Consider the following 15,936-nt stretch of genomic DNA (forward strand, 5'->3'; position numbering starts at 1 on the left):
TGAGAAGAATAGAGCGCTAACTGGACATGGGATTTGAAATTCCAGAATATCCCACTACCCATTAAATATGAACACTTATCTGAAGTCACAGGCATATGGGCAGATAAGTCCAAGGCAAATAAGTGTATGCAAGGTTATTAGGTAATTTGTGGTTCCTGATACCCTGGGAAGAGAATTATGGATGCAGCTTATAGTCTGGTCACGCTTTCAGGGTATTCCTTAATTGTAGTTTCCTGAACTGGTAGTTGACTCACTTTTTTCATTGTTTCAACCAATAAGTTCGTATATGCAGTAGGAATTTTTCTTCTAGGCTTCAGGCCAGATTTCCAACAGCCTATTGCTTGCACATAGTAGACCCGGATATCTTTCAAGCCCCAATTTTGAGCCTCCAACCTTGCCCTCCTCCAATCATCCTACTCCATCCTGCCCACCATGGCTTCATAAATTACTAAACCAGTATATGGACCACAAGTCTTGGAATGTTCTCCCTTACTTTTGGTTCCTGGCAAACTCACCCTCCAGTAGACCAAAAAGCTATGCTTGCCGTTGGGATAGGCACAGAAACGGAAGGACCAGAGTCAAGTGTGGATACTACAAGAATGTTTCTTGAAGTAGGAGAATCAGATGGATTGATTGGGAATGGAAGGAATGGTGATTGCAGAAACGGGTTCTGTGATGTCAAGTGCTATGTAAAAAAGATGTTACTGTAAAATGAATTACTTATTTTAACATTATAAGTAGAGAGGGGAATTGTGTTTAAGAGTAATGCAATTAAGGCAAAGGAAAAAAGATTCAGAGAGATGCCTGGCCAAGGTGTTTGGGTTTGATGTGATAAAAGGGCTTATGGCAGCTTCCTTTCATATTGAGATTTAAAGTGTCAGATAACTGTCATATACATTCACAGGCATCTAATTTAAGCTTCAATATATGGACCATAGTCTTTTTTTTTTTTTTTTTTGACACTAGGTCTTGCTCTGTCACCCAGGGTGGAGTGCGGTGGCGCAATCTCGGCTCACTGCAACCTCTGCCTCAGCCTCTCAAGCGGCTGGGATTACAAGTATGTGCCACATGCCCGGCTGATTTTTGTATTTTTAGTAGAGATGGGGTTTCGCCATATTGGCTAAGCTGATCTTGAACTTCTAACCTCAAGTGATCTGCCTGCCTTGGCCTCCCAAAGTACTGAGATTACAGGTATGAGCCACTGTGCTTGGCCTGGACCATGAGTCCATGTTTCTGGTACTAGCTAAGACCCTAACTCTGGTGTCTATTCATACCAAGACATGTCCATAAAACAGCCAGCATTTCCGTAACCCTGGCATCTATTTTTCTAAAGCAAAATAATGAAACATTGTATGAAACTTTGCTTTTAAATTGTATAAATGATTCTGGATTACAAAATGGCATCTTACTTTCTGATAGCAATTAAAAATAATTGATATTATGGCCCGTCACAGTGGCTCACGCCTGTAATCCCAGTACTTTGGGAGGCTGAGGTGGGCGGATCACCTGAGGTAGGAGTTCGAGACCAGCCTGGCCAACATAGTGAAACCCTGTCACAATACAAAAAATTAGCCAGGCATGGTGGCGGGTGCCTGTAGTCCCAGCTACTCCGGAGGCTGAGGCAGGAGAATTGCTTGAACCTGGAAGGTGGAGGTTGCAGTGCAGCGAGATCACGCCATTGCACTGCGGCCTGGCGACAAGAGGGAAACGCTGTCTGAAAAAAAAAATAATAATTGGTATTTTGAGCAGTTGGACCAACATTATTTCGTTCAACATTATTTAATATTTGTTTCCTGAGTACAAAACTCTTGGCTTTTAGTATAATGTTCAGCAAACTATTTTGATAGTTAAAAATTTTACCTTTAATATTTTCTTTCCTAGGTGCTCAATGTCCTAATGAAATGCTGTCTAAAAAAGCCTCAGCCTCACCAAGTTCTAAGTCACATGAAGACGCGTTGTACCCTCCTAGTGTTTTGTCCAAGAGTAGGGCATCCTTTGCTGAAGACAGTGAGTTGTAATGGATGTTAGTTCTTCACTGCTGATGATCATTCTTGGGGCAATTGTTGTTGCCATTAGCCTTTTTACTTTTATTGCTGTATATGAGATCCTTTTTGGTCTTACATGATCTTACTTGTAAATGTTTGCTATTAATTATGGTATCTGAATTCTGCTTAACATGGTCTTTGGTTGCATATTTTTGCATCCACTATTTTATTATCTAAATTCTCACCACTTACCTTTTTTTTTTTAATGGGACAGAGTCTCTGACACATTAGTACATCTATTGGTGGTCTTCATGTTATTGGTAAATAACAAAGTATAGTAACTGGAAAAACATTCTTTTTTTATTGTTTCGAGACAGAGTCTAGCTCTGTTGCCCAGGCTGGAGTGCAGTGGCATGATCTCGGCCTCCCAAGTAGCTGGGATTATAGGCGCTTGCTACCACGCCCAGCTAATTTTTTTATTTTTAGTAGAGATGGGGTTTCACCATGTTGGCCAGGCTGGTCTCGAACTCATGACCTCGTGATCCGCCTGCCTCAGCCTCCCAAATTGCTGAGATTACAAGCGTGAGCTACCACACCCGGCCTGGAAAAATCATTCTTGTTTCTTATTATCATCTCTGGAATTTTCATATGGTAGTAATACATAAAAATATTACTGCCTAACTGGTTTTGTAACATGTGGACGAACCATAATTCACATAACATAACATTCTTCAAGCCATTTAAGTTGCTTCCAGTTTTTTATTTTAAAGTAACTTTCAGGGAACAGTTTTATGATAATAACATTAAAATTACATCCGGGGCCAGTCATGGTAGCTCACACTTGTAATCCCAGCACTTTGGGAGGCCGAGGCAGGAGGATCACTTGAGCCCAGGAGTTCGAGACCAGCCTGGGCAACATAGCGAGACCTCATCTCTACTTTTTTTAAAAATTAAAAAAAAAAAAATTACATCCTAATTTAATTAGATCCCTGTGTGCTGAGGCTATATCCCTGGTTTAATTATTTTTTTTTATGTGCTTTGTCTTAAGTTTAAAAAATATTTCTAATGTATGTGAACATGTTTATATAGGTATGTATGTATGTATATAAAATGGTTTATTTCTTAGAATTGCATCGTAATATCCACTTTAATTTGTCTTACTAGCGGAAACCCTTTCTGTGAGTGGGATTCCAAATGCTAGAAAGCTAGGGGAGCCTATCCGAGCAGCTATTCCTTTACATCCACCCTACCACCCTTCAGAGTCTCGAGCACCCTGCCCCATAGGAAAAGAATACTTGCATTCAAGTCACTGCTCCCCAGCCGTAAATTCTACTGGAGAGCATACGGAATTTTCTGGGGTAAGTGGAAAAGCTTACTTTCAGTTGGCTAGAAGTACACGTGTATGTATGTCTGTGTGTGTGTTGGTAATTGATTAGAAGGCCGTGTGTGTGTATGTGTATTGGTGAAGTCTTTATTCTTTGTCAAGGAAGCCCCTGTATTTAAAGAAGTCTGCTAGAATTGTCAAGCATATTGCACTAGTCAAAGCATCGTACTCCTTAAAATTTGCTTCTGTATACACCTGCACATTCTTGTTCTAGGAAGACAGGAGAAAAACGAATGCATATAAAGGGAAATAATAAGAGCCAACACATAGTGAATGTTTATGTTGTGCCAGGCGCGGTTCTGGATACTTTAGGGGTATTGAATAATTTACTGCCCATAACAACTCTGGAGTAGCTACTATATTTATTTATTGTTGGGAAGCTGATGTAGAGAGGGCAGGGTTACACAGCAATTACAGAGTCAGGATTTGAACTTGGACATTCTGGCTTCAGAGTCCATATTGTGTCCGTAATTTAATAATTTCAAATTTAGAAAACACAGAGTGGAAAAGAAAATAACCATCCATGCATATTCCCATTATCCACCATGAACCACTGTTAACATATTGGTCTATTTGGTGCAATTGCAGTGAGCCAAGATCGCGCCACTGCGCTCCAGCCTGGGTGACAGAGTAAGACTTCATCTCAAAAAAAAAAAAGAAAAAACCTTTTTTATATAGTCATCCTGTCCTTATTTTTCTAAAAAGAACAGGACTGGGTTCGGTGGCTCACACCCATAATCCCAGCACTTTGGGAGGCTCACGTGAGTGCCAGAGTTTGAGACCACCCTGGGAAACATAGTGAGACCTTGTCTCTGCTAAAAATAGAAAATTAGCCTGGAGTGGTGGTGCATGCCTGTGATCTTAGCTACTTAGTAGGCTGAGGCAGGAGGATCACTTGAGCCCAGGAGCTTCAGTGAGCTGTGACCACACCACTGCATTCCAGCCTGGGCAGCAGAGCAAGACCCTGTCTCAAAAAGAAAAAAATAAAATAAGAAAAACAACAGGCAGGTATGGACACAGGGTAGATATATAAACAGTGATACATTCTCATTATTTAAACATTCAAGCAATGCATTAAAAGTACAGAGATGAAATAAGCATTATTAACAATAGGTGACCACATTCTCAACATTCTGTGCATCTAAACAGGAGAGGGATTAGATAAAAAGAGGTGTTAAAATGGAGTCATAAGATAATGTTTACTTTTGGGGGAATCATAGTGGGGGTTTTAGAGATGTTTCTGAGTTGGTAATATTCTGTTTCTTGACCTGGGTGGCAGTTAAAGGGGAGTGTTTATTTTCAAATAATTCATTGAGCTAGAAATACTTTATTTTAAACGTTTTATTAAAATATGAGTATATTTTAGTTGCTATTTAGTAAAAGGTTGTTTGTTTTATTTTTTTTTGAGACAGAGTGTCACTGTGTCGCCCAGGCTGGAGTGTAGTGGTGCAGTCTGCACCCACTGCAACCTCCACCTCCCAGGCAAGTGATTCTCCTGCCTCAGCCTCCCAAGTAGCTGGGACTACAGGCACACGTGCCAGCACACCTGGCTGATTTTTTTAAAAAATATTTTTAGTAGAGACGGGGTTTTGCCATGTTGGCCAGGCTGGTCTCAAACTCCTGGCCTCATCTGCCTGCCTCTGCTTCCCAGAGTGCTGAGATTATAGGCATGAATCACCATACCCAGCCTACTAAAAAATATTTAATTTTACTTTAATAGAAAAAGATAATGAAGTGAAATTAAAGATATCATTAAACATTAAATAAATGGCCGGGTGCGGTGGCTCACACCTGTAATCCCAGCACTTTGAGAGGCTGAGGTGGGTGGATCACGAGGTCAGGAGTTCAAGACCAGCCTGGCCAAGATGGTGAAACCCCGTCTCTACTGAAAATACAAAAATTAGCCGGGCGCGGTGGCAGGTGCCTGTAATCCCAGCTACTCTGGAGGCTGAGGCAGGAGAATTGCTTGAACCCAGGAGGTGGAGGTTGCAGTGACCCGAGACTGCACCACTGCACTCCAGCCTGGGTGACAGTAAGACCCCATCTCAAAAAACAAAAAAACAAACAAACATTAAATGTTTCTTCATCACAAGAAGTATTTTCTAAAAGATTATCTCTAAGACCAAGAAATAAATTTAGCCGGACACGGTAGCTCATGCCTGTAATCCCAGCACTTTGAGAGGCTGAGGCGGGTGGATCACTGGAGGTCAGGAGTTTGAGACCAGCCTGGCCAACATGCGAAACACCGTCTTTACTAAAAATACACAAAAAAATTAGCCAGGTGTTGTGGCATATACCTGTAATCCCAGCTACTAGGGAGGCTGAGGCAGGAGAATCGCTTGAACCTGGGAGGCGGATCGAGCCATTGCACTCCAGCCTAGGCAACAGAGCAAAACTCTGTCTCAAAAAAAAAAAAAAGGAAATTTAAAATGTTAAGGGTTTATATTCATATTTTGAGAGGTGTTGTCTTTGTTTTAACTGTTTCAATTTTGGACAGCCTTTATTGACATTGATACAAAAGATAGCCACTTGAATACTTTGTACTAGTGATAATTTTTTTGTTGCTCAGGTATAGTGGTAATCCCTGAAATTTCATATTTAGAGAACACCTGGCCTGTGTTTTTATTTGAATGGCATCCTGAGCCACACTTGTTCTCTGAGCACAAGTTTCTAGACATTGCTCCAGTCCTTTGGTGCACTGGGTGTCAATAGAGTCTTTTGACAAATGCACTTCAAAACACAGAGATTGAAGGCACGTAGCTTTGTGCCACAGTTCCTCCCTTCCTCACTCCCAGAAAGTTCATGTTTCTTATTTGTAGCTTTTTCAAATCAACTTTTTTTCTGTTTTTAATAGGATCTAGATGATGGAGTTTTCTTAATTTCCAAGTTGCCTAAAGACAGCAAATGGGAAGTATATCCAGCTCAGGTCCAAGGGCCTAGGACAAGGAAGCCTCCCAAAGGAAAAAGGTAACATTACTGCAGACTTCAGTGTTTACAGTCTGTTTACAAAGGAATTTGAAAATGCAGGGGCATGATCTCCAAATTTAGCTGTGAAGACCAGAATGAAGTATTTGTTAAAGTACGTATTACAGTTATTTTAAACTAAATAATAGACACCTAGCTATTTTACTGTCAAATGGTCACTTTTATTACAGAAATGAAAACAGAGCTACAGCCTCATCCTGCAATTCACCTTTCCCCCAGAGGCCAAGAAAGAGATTAACAGAACAAGAATTACATGATGTATCAGAAAAACTCTCTCAGCGGCTTTCTGAACTAGATTGGGCAAGTCTTGTTTTTTCATCTATATTGAGATTCCCATGGGTTAAGTGAGCATTTAAGTAATCTCTCAATTGAAAGTGAGGTATTAGAAAATTAGTTGTGTCTTATTAATAGTTACTGTGAAAATGTTCCGTTTTATTAATAGTTACTGTGAAAATGTTCCGTAAGTCAAGCAGGTAGAACAGGAAGTGATCTCTCAGCCTTTCATGATCTAACTAAATTTGGTGCAGATTTATCCAAATTTTATTGAATTCTGATGAAAACTAAATCATTTAACATAAACGATTATGTTAAGCCATTTTTCTTTAGATATGTCTTTATAGTTCCCCTTTGCCGCTAAAGACAGATCTGGTATAAAATTGGATGGATCACTGATTCTCACAAAATACAATATTACAGTTTTAAGGTATCATTGAATGAATGTTTTAAATCCCTACGTGACTTTTTCTAAAGTGTATTGAAACTTAGTGATCCATAGCACTGATATACACCTTTTTAAAGCTAAACATGTATGCCAGGTGTGGTGGCTCACAACTGTAATTCCAACACTTTGAGAGGCTGAGGCAGGCGGATCACTTAAGCCCAGGAGTTTGAGACCAGCCTGGGCAACATGGCAAAACCCCATCTCTACAAAAAATAAAAGATTAGCCAGGCTTGGTGGCATATGCCTGTAATCCCAGCTACTCAAGTGGTTGAGATGGGAGGATCACTGGAACCCAGCAGGCAGAGGTTACAGTGAGCCCAGCTAGCACCACTGCACTGCAGCCTGGGTGACAGAGTGAGATCCTGTCTCAAAATAAAAGTAAATAATTAAACATGCATAAGCGTCTGAAAACTTGTTATTAGTGACTGTCAAAGGAAGCTTTTTTAAAGGTCTGCCTACTCCTACGAATTTACATTCTGCTGAAATCAGTGAAAGATGTTGAAAAGAATTTTCTCAATAGATGTTAAAAAGTGCTCTGGGTGATCGGATTAAAGAAAAGACTGACCATAAAGAAGAAAATACTGGAAATGAGGAGGTAGAGGATGGAACTGAGGAGACACTGTCTCAGCACAGTGATGGCATCGTGGAGTATGGGCCAAAGAAGTCAAGGCCAGGTACTTACCCCAGAGAGACTGAGAAGGGGGACATCCATGTGAACTACTTAGGCAGTTCCATCTGTTCTTAGTAACTTATATTCTAATTTTAAATAGTTGAGAAATATATAAAAGGATCAAAAGTAATATCAAACACCTGGATCTTCCCCATCTAGAAGTAGCAAGTGTTAACAATTATATTTGCTTTACCCCCTTTGTGTTTAAGAAATAAAACAGTAGAAACCCCCTCTGCTCTCCCCACAGATCTCTTTTCCCCACCCTCAGTGCAACCACTGTCTTAAAGTTGGCATCTTTTCTTCTGATCCTTGTTTTTATACTTTAAGAGCTCATGCATTACTTGTCTAAACATAGTATTGTTTTATGTTGTTTAAAAATTTACATACTGTATATATTATTCTGCAACTTGCGTTTTTTTCTGACATTGTCTTAGAAATCTATTTATGTTGATCCTTACAGATCCAGCTCATTCATTTTAACTGCAGTGTAACTGAGTTCTTACAGTGTGTCACTTTTGTGTGGGTATATGTATAGCAGTATCCATTTCCCCTACTGCTGGACGTGACTGAGTTCTTGCAGTGTGCCACTTATGTGTGGAGATACATATATATATACACACACACACATACACACACGCGTGTAGCACTATTTCCCCTATTGCTGGACATGTTGATTGTTTCCAGTTATCATTACTATAAAAATTCTGCAATGAACAGCCTAGAATATGTGCAAGAGTTTCTGTGATATCTCCATCTAGTAGGATTGCTGGATCATAAGGCCTACATTTCTTCACCACTGCCAACTTGCCCACCAAAGTGATTGCACTGCTTTATACTCGTATGAGCAGTTTCTGGTTTGCCGTGTCTTTGCAGATACTTCTACTGTTTGATATGCCATTGTTCAAATCCAATTATCCTGTCTTCCACCAACTAAAATCCTGCATATTTTACATTTAGTTTTATCTACTTTGGTCATCCATTGTTTCTTCAGAAATAGTCTTTTTCTGATCCAACTTCCTTAACTTTTTCAGTTGTTTTTTACTCCTTCAAGAATGCTTTTTCCTTCTCTTGATTATTTCCTCTCTCTTCGCTTTAAAAGGACTCAGCTAATTTCTAGGCACCCTCATCCAGGAACCTCTTCCTTTCCCTTTTTATGTACATACACGTGGTATCCTATTGTGAAAACAGGTTATAAATTAAAATATTATTTCAAGTGCGTCTTCAGTTTCTAGAGAAAAATACATCATGAGCAGCTATCATTTAAAATAGATTATGCAAGTCAGTTTTTAAAAATACATCTTAGAATTTGAAATGTGAAAGACTTGAATTAAAAGCATGTGAAAAAAATAATAAGCTCAGGGAAAATTTATTTATAAAGGTACCAAACTAGCTTCCTTGGTCTTAAGGCTATGTTGAAGTGCTTTTCCCACTGGAGTCACCCTCTTCACAACTAGCAGATCCCCAGACACACCTATAGACAATGGGATAAAAAGGTTTGTAGAAGGAAATGGTTTATTAGATCTCTTCGGCAGTGTGCAATTAGGAGGGCTAGATTGCTAAGTAGGGAAAAATTGAGACCACTTAGACAATGCTTAACACATTAACTTTGCCTATAAGCATATATAATAAGATAGATATGTATGCTTACATCCCACCTTCTCAGGACCCAGATAGGTAAAAGGATAGCAGATGCGTGGCTCAGATAATTTACCTTTTCTCTCTTTGCATCTCCCCCTATCACCAAGAGCACTCTCCATAGTCCTTTGTGCATAGGAGGCATTCCACATGTTGAATATCCAAAGTTGAATGTAGAAGCTAAGTATTTGAGACAGTACACATTTGTATGCATTTGTCTGTTTACTTGGTGTTACCATACCAATTCAAGTTAGTTACAGGAGAGAGTCCCTTTAGCACATTCACTTATCAGTCTCTTTGGATTTAGTGAAAACCAACTTTGGTTTCCAGCATAACATTCTGGCTATCAGGAACTAATGTTATATGTCTTTTCTCTGTTGCAGGACTTTCCATGCGTAGAAAGCCACCCTACAGATCCCATTCGCTCTCTCCATCTCCAGTTAACAAACACAAACAGTTCCACGTGGAGAGAAAAAGGCAGCGCAAGCCAAGAGAAACAGATATCCGCCAATTCCGAGCACAGGTTCTTCCCCATCTCTTGACTACCATTAAGCAGCAGCCAGTACCATTTCCCCTCAGCCAGATGCTACCATGAACATGCTGTTGATTTAGGCTTAAAATACATTTAATATTCTTGAGCGGAGTGGATGATAGAGAGCTATGTGACATAGCTTATGTCTTCATTAGCATAAAATTATACTCATGAAACTCTTAAAAAAAATAATCTAGCTGGACATAGCTTGGTGTTCCAGTAGATTAAGAAAGAGGAGATCAGTGTGAGTTGTTATTTTCAGAGTGAGCTTCAGAGATGAAGGGAATTTGAGGTGGATTAAACGTGAAAGGCCACTTGAGTTACAGAGAAGATGAGATCAAGTACCCAAGACAGGAATGAGAGGAGGTGGTTGGGATTCAACAACAGGGAGATTGGTATGATTACCTAGGAAGACTTTCCACTGTGGAATGTGGATTTTGAAATGTAGCATGGATTTAGAACACTTATTTGCAGTGGTAGGTTTTATAATGCGGTAGGATTTATAATGGTGAAAAACTAAAACTAATTCAGACGTCTTACACTCATTTGTAACTCAGCATGTAACTTCCACTCAGGAGAGTATCAAAATGATTGCAAAAACTTGAGAACAGAAAAAACACATGATGTAAAATTTCATTTTATGTCCCAATTATATATGTTAAAGTAATGTAGATTTGTGAGGCAGGTGCAGTGGCCCTGCACTTTGGGAGGGTGAGACAGGTGGATCACCTGAGGTCGGGAGTTCGAGACCAGCCTGGCCAACATGTTGAAACCCCATCTCTACTAAAAATACAAAAATTAGCCAGGCATGGCAGTGCACACCTGTAGTCCCAGCTACTCAGGAGGCTGAGGCAGGAGAATCAATTGAACTCGGGAAGTGGAGGTTGCAGTGAGCTGAGTTTGTGCCACTGCCTCCAGCCTGGGCGAGAGTGAGACTGTCTCAAAAAACAAAACAAGAAAACCATACATTTGTGATATAGAGTCTGAAAGGAATTTTTTTAAAAAGTGAATGAGCTTGATATTTTAGGGGTGGCAGGTATCCTAGGTGAATTTTTTTCCTTCTTGTATTTTTTTTTTTTTTCTCAAGGTGGAGATTCACTCTTGCCGCCCAGGCTGGAGTGCAATGGCACAATCTTGGCTTACCTCAACCTCCGCTTCCCGGGTTCAAGCGATTCTCCTGCCTCAGCCTCCCGAGTAGCTGGGATTACAGGCATGTGCCACCACGCCCAGCTAATTTTGTATTTTTAGTAGAGATGGGGTTTCTCCATGTTGGTCAGGCTGGTCTTGAACTCCCGACCTCAGGTGATCCACCTGTCTCATCCTCACCGCACGCGGCTAAGAGCTTGGATGCTCAGTTGAGGCACCATTGGGATTGAAACTCAGGATCTCCTGTTTACTAGACAGGTGCTTTAACCAACTAAGCCATGGTGCTGCCCATTGTGTATGTTTTTAATAACTGTAATATATGACCTTTTCCCCTTTAGGCGTTTACTGAAGCATTTGAAAGGGAACTAAGAAGACATAAAGTTCAAGAGAATATTGGACCTCTAAGAATACATGAGAAGGAGGAGGAAACAGTGGGTAAAAGTCTCCACTGTAATAAATGCCATTTGATCAGATGAGTGGGAAGTACAAAGATGATCTTTTTAAAAGAAGAAGGGGCCAACAGGGCCTTAATCATGAGCTCTTTAGGAAAAGGCAGGATTTCATGTCATGATACAGGACTTGCTTATTAATAAGGCATTCAGGTTGCTAAAATATGACGAGACATGGTTCCAAAGAAAACTAGTGTTTTTCCACTACTTAAAACTTCCCATCAGTTTTTAAGGGTTTATTTGACTTAGCAGTTCACCAGGGGCTTAAAAACTACTCTAGGCTGACAAAATTAAAGAAGAGTAAGAGAAGACAGAACATCCTAGTTGGCTATAGACCTGGTTGTAAGAAACCCAAAACAGAAGTTTTCATTGCCTTTCAAAAGAATGGTTACAGAAACTAAGTGAAATCATGGGGAAAATGCTTATGCTAAAATATTCATGAACAAAACAGGATATAAAGTACAGTATGGTTACAACTAAGCATACTGCATAGTTGCCTGAGAATTTTTTAAATCTACATGGAAAAAGAGAAGTACATTGAAACATTAATAGTTAAAAAAAAAGATTAATAGTGGTTGTATTTAGGGTGTGGGACTATGGTGACTGAAACTTGAAAAAGATTCAGTGCTTTTTCAAATTCCAAGGGATGCCAGAGGCCAAAAGATGCATTTAACTTAGAGTAAATGAATATTAACCAGATTTTACAAATTTGAAGTAAGGTGGTTTGGCTTACTATTAGCTAAAAAACTAAAAAACTACTGTTAGCTGTTTTTGTCAATATGTAATATTTAAGATGATGTATGAAAGAACTATTAGACCTTTTATTTTTATTCTGTTTTATATCTGCTTCTAAGGAAAAAATATACAGAGGAGAAGCTGTTTGTAAAGGAACTCCAGAATGTAGTCAGCCCTGGAAGATTTACTCTAGAAAAACCACAACTCAGAGTCTAAGAGGTGGCCTCCCAAAGCCAAATAAAGCAGTTCCAAGTAAGAACCACAGAATTGTACTTTATGGAAAACTGGCAGCCTTTGAAAGCATGTGCAACATTCCAAGGACACAGCACTGAAAGCTAACATCCACCAGTTAGCCGAAGAAAGTTTTTTTTTTTGTTTTTTGTTTTTCCAATCACTGCCATGTGGCTGGTTTTCCGTAGAGGGCTAAAACTCTTCAATAAGGAAGTACTTTAGGGAGGCCTATATATTGGCACCCAAGGAATGCCAGGACTGCCACCTGCTGCTCCAGCGTTAGCCTCACTCGTGTGCTTACTCACTTTGACTGCCTTTTTGTCTATTTCTGGGAGGTTGGTAGAATGAAAGGGATGCTCCAAGGCAAGCAGATGGCCTGTCCACCTCCTATATATTGACAGTGCCAATGAGTGTAGAGTCTTGTTACAAGGAAACAAAGTCATGAGAAATGCCAGGCTTCCTGTTACACCCAAAGACTGCTGGCCCTCCTACTCTATCCTTTAGACCAGAAACTTTTTCTTCTAAGCACTTGCCTACCAGGAAGGTTGAGGAGTCTTGTTTTACCATACGTAGAGAATCTACCCACAGGCACTGAAGCAGCTGAGCAATTAGGATGGACTTCCCAGGACCAGCATGGCATCAATCCAGAACTATTGAGCTTATTTTTATCCTTACCAGTAGTTGGCTTACTCGAATCAGAGGAGTAATGCAAATTATTATAAGTACATTTAGAATTGTTCTTTTCAGGATCAAAACCACATCACTTACATAAGCTTTGATCTACCAGGGATGTTGGATGACAGTTCTTGTCCACAAGTCTCAGATTAAGAACATCTTATTTTACCTTGCAGTGAAAGTAAGTGAACACAGTCTCCTGCCCCTTATGCTGGAGCAGTTTCCGTTTCTTTATGTTTCTGGCCCAACACTAAGCAAAATGTGGAAACAGCAAATTGCACAGGTTGAACAGCTTAAGAAAGAAGCATGTAGAGAAAATCGATCAAAGAAGAAACTCCAAGATGAAGTAAGTTACTGTCAGTCTTAAGCATAGGAATTTAAATGAGAAGAGCTTATCGTTGAGAATGTAGTGAACAGCATTACTAACCTACTTAACTTCATGTCCCCCTTCAAGATAGAAGAAGCCCTAAGAAGGCATGACCTCCTTACTACCCTTGTCAAGAAAGAATATGAACATAACAAGAGACTGGTATGTCAAGAGCAAGTTGGGTATTATAATTCTGAATTTGTTATATTCATTCCCTTTATCTGTGCTAGCTGGGCAACAGTTGCACAGACCCTTAACCTCTTAACACCTGCATGTGGAATTAACACCTGCATGTGGAAGTGTTGCCTAGGTCTTTAACCAAAATTGATAGCCCGTGCCTGTAACCCCGGCACTTTGGGAGGCTGAGGTGAGAGGATCATTTGAGACCAGCCTCAGCAACATAGTGGGACCCTGTCATTAAAAATATATATATGGGTGTGGAAAAAATGAGCCTGGCATGGTGGCATTTGCCTGTGGTCCCAGCTACTTGGGAGGCTGAAGTGGGAGGATCACTTGAGCGTGGGAGGGCGAGGCTGCAGTGAGCTATGATCTTGCCACTGCACTCCAGCCTGGGTGCCAGAGTGAGACCCTGTCTCAACAACAACAAAACACACAAACCCAAAATGGGCAGGAGGAAGAGCTAGGTACTTTATATACACAGTTTCAGTTAGTCTTCATAGTAATGTATTAGAGATGGTTTCTATGAAATGAAAACCCTGAAGCTTTGAGATACTAAGTAACTTGCCCTGGGTCTCACTGATAAGCAAGGGACACAGCTGAGATTTTAATCCAGTTCTGTCTGTGGACTCCATGGACCCATCTAGGTGCCAAGCAGCTGAACTTAGTGCTGTTTGCCCTCTCCCATCCTTCTCAGGTCCCAAGTAGAGAGCTCCAGGATTTATCAGCCTCCGTTATAATTTTGACTAGGAATTGTGCTTAGAGAATTACGAAGGGAGAGGATGGAGGTCAGAAACAATCTGCCAAAGGGAGAGATTTAAAAATCTTTGTCTGAGTGTGGAGTAGAGATAAGCCATGAGAACTGTAATACTGAACAGTTCCAGGAAGACATCTCAGGAACTGCAGATGGTACTTTCCTGTGGAGGGAAAAAACACTAGTATCTGAAACACCTACATAAGAGGCTTTATGTACATGACCCCATTTTATTTTCACTCCTTTGTCAGATATTGTCTAATTTCCTTAGTTTTTGCCTAAATGCTCCTGGCAGCTCAGGCTCTGCTTGAAAGTCTGGGTGTGCCATTTTCCTACTCCTTGTGAGGTGGCATCTGGGCCAGCCTTGTTAGCAGCTTCCTGGTGGCATGGGGAGTGAGCCCTCAGTTCCACAGGAGTGCCCAGGATCACTGCTGCCCTCTGCTGCAGCGGGGTGTTATTGGAGCTGCTCTTCAGATTGAGGTGATAAAGCTGCCAAAGGCTGAAGGGCTTCTGGGGCCACTGGCCCCCCACACGTGACATACTGCCTAAGACATCGTGATGGGGAGTGAGGCAGATGAGAATGCTGGAATCTGCATTCCTCTTGTCCTTACCCTTCTCTTCCCTCCCCTTTCCCTTTCTTAGCAAGACTTCAAGGACTGCATTCGTAGGCAAAGGTTGACCCAATCAAAGATAAAAGAAAATCGACAGCAAATCGTTCGTGCTCGAAAATATTATGATGATTATAGAGTTCAGTTGTGTGCAAAAATGATGAGAATGAGGACTCGGGAAGAAATGGTAAGTCTGACTTTTCTGTCCAGCCCTGTTAAGAAGGTGAACTTTGTTACCTTTCAGGACCACCTTCTTTGTTCGTGACTCTTGTCCAAATTTGAATCCAAAATCTAAATCGAAGTCCTATAGTGCTGGCCCTGAGTTCTGCTTGGCCACACTTCATTTTCTTACTCCATTGTGCATTCCCGTCCATTCTGTCTCCGTGTCCCTCATCTTAATGTGAAGTCTTACTTCCTCCCTGCCTCCTACACATAACAGGTACTTCTCCAGTAAAACTACTTCAGAGGTTTGGGAACATGAGAGAGACAAATTTAGTGTGATAACATGACCTTGCATTCCACATAAAATCAGGACTAGTGTCCAGCTGTGCTGTGAGGGGTTTTCCACAAGGTATTTGCTATGTCATCCTAATCAGGCTGAAATGATTAACCTTTTGAGATCCCAAGCTAACAATAAATTTCATCTGTAAAATATTTTAGTAATTATAGTTTACTAAAGACTTGGACATATTTCTAGAGGAAGATACTTGTAAGGCTTTGAGGAGAGGGTAAGTAACTTGTCTGTAGCTCATGAATGCGTGGCCGTCAGAACCAGTTTTTCTATCCAGAATTTACACTGATGAAGGGAGGACAAGTGCGCATATCCAAGCCCTTTGAACAGTGTGTTTTCCGGTGCCCTCCCCAAATGATCACTCCCCCTCC

At 40.6% G+C, this 15,936-nt stretch overlaps 1 protein-coding gene across 4 annotated transcripts in view; it reads left to right on the forward strand.

Annotated features, from left to right (window-relative positions):
• Positions 1 to 15,936, forward strand: part of CEP95 (centrosomal protein 95) — a 31,248-nt gene that overhangs the window by 12,795 nt on the left and 2,517 nt on the right. For 3 of the 4 annotated variants that reach the window (XM_003811366.6, XM_055100900.2, XM_055100902.2), the window contains 11 exons: positions 1,882 to 2,007; positions 3,150 to 3,343; positions 6,224 to 6,336; positions 6,525 to 6,654; positions 7,596 to 7,749; positions 9,764 to 9,903; positions 11,397 to 11,489; positions 12,362 to 12,494; positions 13,325 to 13,494; positions 13,603 to 13,677; positions 15,089 to 15,241. In XM_003811366.6, coding sequence (XP_003811414.4) covers positions 1,882 to 2,007; positions 3,150 to 3,343; positions 6,224 to 6,336; positions 6,525 to 6,654; positions 7,596 to 7,749; positions 9,764 to 9,903; positions 11,397 to 11,489; positions 12,362 to 12,494; positions 13,325 to 13,494; positions 13,603 to 13,677; positions 15,089 to 15,241 — 1,481 coding nt within the window. The remainder of the gene's footprint in view (positions 1 to 1,881; positions 2,008 to 3,149; positions 3,344 to 6,223; positions 6,337 to 6,524; positions 6,655 to 7,595; positions 7,750 to 9,763; positions 9,904 to 11,396; positions 11,490 to 12,361; positions 12,495 to 13,324; positions 13,495 to 13,602; positions 13,678 to 15,088; positions 15,242 to 15,936) is intronic. The other variant, XM_063599324.1, reaches the window with a different exon arrangement.

Source organism: Pan paniscus, chromosome 19 (genome assembly GCF_029289425.2).
Source record: "Pan paniscus chromosome 19, NHGRI_mPanPan1-v2.0_pri, whole genome shotgun sequence".
NCBI lineage: Eukaryota > Metazoa > Chordata > Mammalia > Primates > Hominidae > Pan > Pan paniscus.